The sequence below is a fragment of the Emydura macquarii genome, unplaced genomic scaffold (assembly GCF_026122565.2).
Source record: "Emydura macquarii macquarii isolate MOO-44397 ecotype Brisbane River unplaced genomic scaffold, CSIRO-AGI_Emac_v2 contig_383, whole genome shotgun sequence".
In the NCBI taxonomy this organism is placed as follows: domain Eukaryota; kingdom Metazoa; phylum Chordata; order Testudines; family Chelidae; genus Emydura; species Emydura macquarii.
The window spans coordinates 9,292,583-9,298,582 of record NW_027130520.1 but is presented as its reverse complement, the minus strand read 5'-3'; the positions used below and the strand labels follow the sequence as shown (position 1 = coordinate 9,298,582).

The following is a 6,000-nucleotide window of genomic DNA, read 5'->3' as shown; positions in this document are numbered from 1 at the left end:
TGGAATAGTGCTATTTACATGACTAAATCATAAGTAGAGTTGCAGATGTGTGAAAATTAAAAAAAATACATTAAATTTTCAAATAAATACTGCATAATGCAAGTATGTACAATCTTTCCATATGGTCATGTCCTCCTTTTTAAAATTAGAAATAATTTATATCAGAATATGCATAAAAGAATGTGTAACTGCATCTGACAGTAAAAGGATTATGTACTTTTTTTTTTTTTAAATTCTAGGGGATATAGTAGACTGTATGTCTTTAGCATTTATTTGTTGCTGGTACACAGGTGTCTAAATTATTTTAATAAACATAGTTTTACCAATCTGTTCATTAATTTAACATTGATCCATCATATAATCTCAGAATGACAAGACACAGTCTTGATGTGTATCATATTGCACCACATAAAGTAAAAGGCATATAAAGTGATACTGTTGTTACTTTTGCACTCTTATGAAGCATGGACAATTTTCTAATGGGCAACATTAATAGATTTTTCAAACAAAATCAGAATAATTATATGTGCATGGCCTTAATTTAAAGTTAAATGCAATGTGTATTTCAAAAATTATTGCAAGTTTTCAACATTAAACAATAAGTATGTATTAAAGACATATAAAGACCCAGAAAAAGAGAGTTTGTCATTAAATGTTAGCCAGTTACATTCCCTTTAAATATGAGAAGTGAAAGAGAAATCTGAACTTGCAGCACATTGTTAGTAACTCCTTGCTACATGGAGATAGGTGTTTTATCATTTGTTGACTTGGCATTTAGGCTTGTGGTGATGGTGTCAAATAACTGTTTGATTGTACATGTTCTACTTTAAGGCAATTACAAATCAAAGTTTGACATTTTTGTGGCAGATGGATGTTCACTAATTACATCTTTGCCATCACAAATATAGACCATGAAAAACTGAACTTTACAGCAGAAGAATTATGAAGAATTAATAACCTATGTTGTTTATTATGACTCCAAATATGTAGCAATTATTTGGCTCAGTGCAAATGAAACTGCTGAAATTTAATTCAAACATTTGGTTCATTTTTTTCTCTCTCCAAGACCTTCAAGAAATTATAGTTCAACCCTTAAATGAATGATGCTGGTGCTGAAAACAAATTTATTGAAGACATCTTACAATGGCCACATGATTCCAGTATTTTGCTGTAGAATTCAATTTGAATGTGAAAAAAAAATGAAAATAAGTTACCATGCACTGTACAATAAATTGCAAAATGTTCAAATATCTTCTTTATCAAATACATGCTGAATTACTTTAATGAACTCCCAAGCCATGTTGCAAAATTCTTTTCAACATGCTTGAAAAAAAGTAAGTTCTTAAACAATATTTTTCTCTAAGAATTCAGAAATGCAGAACAATCTGCAACCCTGAACCAAATATGGGGCATAAAAGAGTAATAAGTGAAAAGGTAGCAGTTTAGGATATAATGGATCATCCTGGAAAGTAAGAGGGGGAAAAAAGAGCCAAAGGAAGATTCAGAAGAGAGAGAAAGGAGGGAGAAGAAGTGTACAATTTGCACATAATGTTGAACTTTACAAGGCTTGTAACTTTTACATTTAAATAAATTTAATATATTACACTTATTTCTTGTCACATAAACAGAATTTTAAATATTAGCTAGAAATTATCATCTTTTATTTTTAATATATGTCTGCAAAAACACAGACCATGATTGGTTTAAAGAATGATAAACGTGGTGTGTCTTTGTATCACCCTGTTGCATTCTCTCCCCTTTAAAACCATGCACTAGTGAAATTTACTTTTAAAAATAATATAAATTGTTGAAAATGGCTGATTTATTCTTCTTTTTTTTTTTGCAAGTTGCAGCCCCAAGAAAATAATTTAAGTATTCAGCTAAATCTGTGTCCATGCAAAAAAGTTTCTTTAATTTCATACAGTACAGTATATCCACAGAATTTTATTTTTCAGAGTATCCATCATATCTGGGGTTTCACTGTAGCAATAGCTGGAGTTATGAAGCCTGCCACTATAACTTTTAAATCATTCCAGTATAAAGAGATTTCTTCATGGTCTTTGTTCCATCTGACAGCTGACTTTTCTTTTCTGATAGTCTTCTATTCTTCTTTTGTTCTACTAACTTGTAACATGGCTTCATGGGGCAGGGGTATAGCTCCATTTCTGTGGCATAACCAGGCTTTGGGGGCAGTTGAAAGGGAGCAACAAAACAGATATGCCATTGAAAAGGACTTTTGTTGCAATAAACACATTGATTCTTTTAGTTTAATCCATGGCTTCAGATTGGACCAAAACTGAGTGTCACTGAACTCCAAACCTGTTAGTTCTTTGCAGCGCCACTCTTTCACCTGAGGGCCTTCCTTAGTGCACAATGTGTGCAACTTCCTCTGAGAACACAGGATCGCTTTGTAGCCCTAGAAACAGGCTCAGAAGACACAACATTAAGCATGCAGTGTTACCAGGGTTTGCGACCTGTAATTATATTTTTTTTGTAACGCTGGTTGCTATGACAACAGTTTCACAGCTGCTATGAGCGAGCGTAAGAAGGTCCTGTTGAACTTTCAAGAGATGACTGGGAAGCTCTTCTAGTCAGAGGGGCCAAAGTTGGATCTACTAAGGAGGAAGGGGGGAAAAGTTTGAACCATCCAATCACCATATTTGACAGGTCCAGTTCATCTAAAAGTATCTGTGCCACTCCCATAAAAGATTTGTGATCCATACGTCCATAGTCTCCCCAAACAATTATCTGTTGGTAAAGCAAACAAAAGATAGAGAAGTTTCAGCAACGAACATGAAAGCTGTGATCTGATGCAACTTATTCTTCAGACGTAACCACTTACTTATTAAGAAACCAACAGTCCATTGAAAGATGGTGAATTTGACTTTTCGGCATGGCCTCGCCTTGAATCTACTAGAGCGGTACAGCCATAGGAGTACTTTGGGCTGTAAACCCATTTAATCATGTTAAAAAAGAACTGAAAGATTGAGACACAGTTTGAAATGGAGCCCATATATTTAGTATAGGCAAAATATGCTCATACTAATGCCACCCACATAGATTAGTGGGTGGGAGACTTGACTGAATCCACAAAGTGCTGGACTGCTTTGTAATGAAGGGGGGAATATAGCCAAGGCTAGGCCCTCATCTTCCTGAGCGTTCAACCACCTTTTGCCCAGCCAGAGAGAGATGAGAGCAAACTGGCTCTTTGCTACCCACAATCATTAATCTAAACCCTTGTCCAGGTTTGTTCTCTTGCTCCATTTTAGCTGAACCCTCCTTCCCTCATATATTAGTTATATAATATTGGAACTGTGTTCTAGGATGCCGTAGAACTGTTTTAGAGAAGGATTTTTTTCCCCACTGGGGTCAAATTGGCTGAGGCTTGTTAGGTTTTTTGACCTTCCTCATAGCATCATGGTGACACGGTCAGGTTAAACAAGAATTGGACTTAGAAATTTAATATTAGGAATTTGTATGAATCTTTAGTTCATCACAACTTGCAGCCACTGTACAATGTAGATAAAAGGCCAAAAGGGCCAATGACTAGAAATCAGAGACTTGGGATTTCACTGGTGGACCTCAGATCCATGGGAAAAAGGGAGACCTAAAGACTTTGCAGACCGAGGGTCCTTTTTTGGTACCTTCGGTCCCCTTCTCAAGGCAGGAGGGTGAGAGGATTCAGGGATAAGCAGTGGAAATTATATCTTGAGTTAAGAACTATCTGGTAGGAGTCCTGAAAACCCTGCACTGGACCCAGTTAAATGCCTAGTACAGCGAGATGGGGCAGATAAGCTGGTGTTAAGTTTAATAAAGTTGCGGCCTGACAGTTAAATCCTTCCCTGTGCCCGTTTTCATTCGTCTGCGTCTCCTGATCAGTGTTCATGCAGCACCTCTTCCTGGCTAATCATCAGTCAAGTGTAAGGCATTGCTTTGGTAGCCATTTGCTCAGCCAGGCTGTGTAATAACAGGACTAACAGAATGAGTCATGGAGGGAAATCTTGGGCTCATTCACTGAGAACAGTACAAGTGAAACATTTTCAGATAGACAAGAATACTGATGTAAATTACCTGTAAAACTTTTCCTTGGGGGCTTTCTTCAAATGACAAAAGTTGCTGATAAAGAGGTTCCAGTGTTTTTCTTGCTACCTTTGTTTTCTTTTTGGCTATGCAGGCTCCATTTTCTAATAGATACACCTTTACGTACGGTGCTTAGAGGGGAAGAAAATGAAGAGTAAGTGAAAGGCTAATCTAGATTTTGCATGCTAACTGCAATGTTGTATCACCATTTGCTAAGTCCTGTCATTTAGTAGATAAATACCTTAATTAAACAAGCACTTGAATACAGTATTCAGTAATTATGAATCTTTATCCTTATGTAACATACTCATATATATCAGATTACAAACCTTCTCTATGTTTCTCGCTCTTTTGGTACTATATAGTTTCTGAATCAATTCCGTTTTTGAACTGAAAAAAATCTAACATTTCTTTAACGTACAGTATGTGCCACAAAGCTATGGTCTGATCCAAAGCCTGTTAAATAAATAAAGGATAAAACTTCAATGGGCTTTGGATCAAGTTTATACTTTCAAATTATCTGTAAGGCAAAAAGTTGTGGAGAGAAAGATTCTGAACTAATTTCTCTTTTGATAGAAGAACTTGCTAAACATGTCACTGTACTGTCCCTTCATTCAACACTTTAGTAGGACAATATATTGTAAAAAAACAAGAAATTAAACATCAGGTACCTGTCTGTTTTCTAGGTTGTGTATCTATTCCAAGCATTTTGTTAAGTAATATATGGGAGAGGAGGAAGTTATGTCACATTTTCAACACAACCTTCCTTTCCCTGACCCATAGCCAAAGAAACATTTGCTGTTATTAAAATAGCTTTAGTCCTTTATATGACGCCGAGAGCACAGCACCACCACCACAGCACCAGATTTGCTGTTAACATTTTCTCCTGAAGTTGGGGTTGAAACTGAATCTTTATATGCACATGTAGGCTTTTATACTAGATCAGTATATTTTTACATTTCAAAGTACAATGAATGCTATAACCCACTGCTATTAGCTATCTGTTAATAAATTTCACTCAACTTGAACAGTAAAGCCACAGAAGTTTTTCTGCAGACAGAATTTAGAATGCTAGCAAGGTATTCTTATTCACATAAATATGCTCTTCTTTTCTCACCTGGCAGTGTCTTTGAACCTGGTTTTACAACAAGGCCACGGGCTCGTATTATTTCAACCTCCAACTGTCCTTTTTTGTCCATCATTCCCACCTGGATATCACCTGGAAGAGGAAAAATCTGATGCATTGCAATTCAAAAATATCCAATCATATTTAAACTAGTGACATGATATGGAATTAATGTATGACATCTTGTTTCTTTCCTATAACACCAACAAAGTCAATAAGGAAATACATATAATAGATACTTTTTATAGACTTTTTTCCCACCACTGTGAAGCCCTACAAATTACAAAACCCATTTCAGATAATATCCTCATCTTGTTCTTCTCTCTCCTAATCTAAATTTCTTTTTCCCTTTACATACACTTCAGTGAGCTAACTGCCACTAAAAGATCCCTTAAAAACATTTATAAAGCTGTTGCAAACTATTTCCATCATGCTTCTGCTTTAAAAAATATGCATCAAAATGTGTTTGTACATTTAAAGATTACATGAGCAATAACTACAATTATTTGCACTTAAATAGCACTTTTCACTTTGCAAACTCCAGCTGCTCATAACAGTGGGCAAGTATTATTATCTCCATTTTACAAATGGGAAACTTACGTATAGAGAGATTAAGAACCAAATTTTCAAAACTGGACCTCTAGTTTTGAGTGTCTGAATATTTCAATACCCAACTTTAGTCACCTAGGTCCTGATTTCAGAGTTGTTGAGCATCCACAACAATCACCAATTTCATCTGAAGATGAGGTATCCATAGTTAGAAGCCACTTTTGAAAATTTGGCCCTAAGTGACT

The 6,000-nt window shown here is 35.6% G+C and overlaps 1 protein-coding gene across 18 annotated transcripts in view; it reads right to left on the bottom strand.

Moving 5' to 3' along the window:
• Positions 1-1,110: 1,110 nt before the first annotated feature.
• Positions 1,111-6,000, bottom strand: part of RIMS2 (regulating synaptic membrane exocytosis 2) — a 738,692-nt gene continuing 733,802 nt past the window's right edge. For all 18 annotated transcript variants that reach the window (XM_067537355.1, XM_067537367.1, XM_067537370.1 and 15 more), the window contains 3 exons: positions 5,198-5,299; positions 4,072-4,211; positions 1,111-2,748 (listed from right to left, as the gene is read on the bottom strand). In XM_067537355.1, the coding sequence (XP_067393456.1) occupies positions 2,530-2,748; positions 4,072-4,211; positions 5,198-5,299 (461 nt within the window). In that variant the 3' untranslated portion in view covers positions 1,111-2,529. The remainder of the gene's footprint in view (positions 2,749-4,071; positions 4,212-5,197; positions 5,300-6,000) is intronic.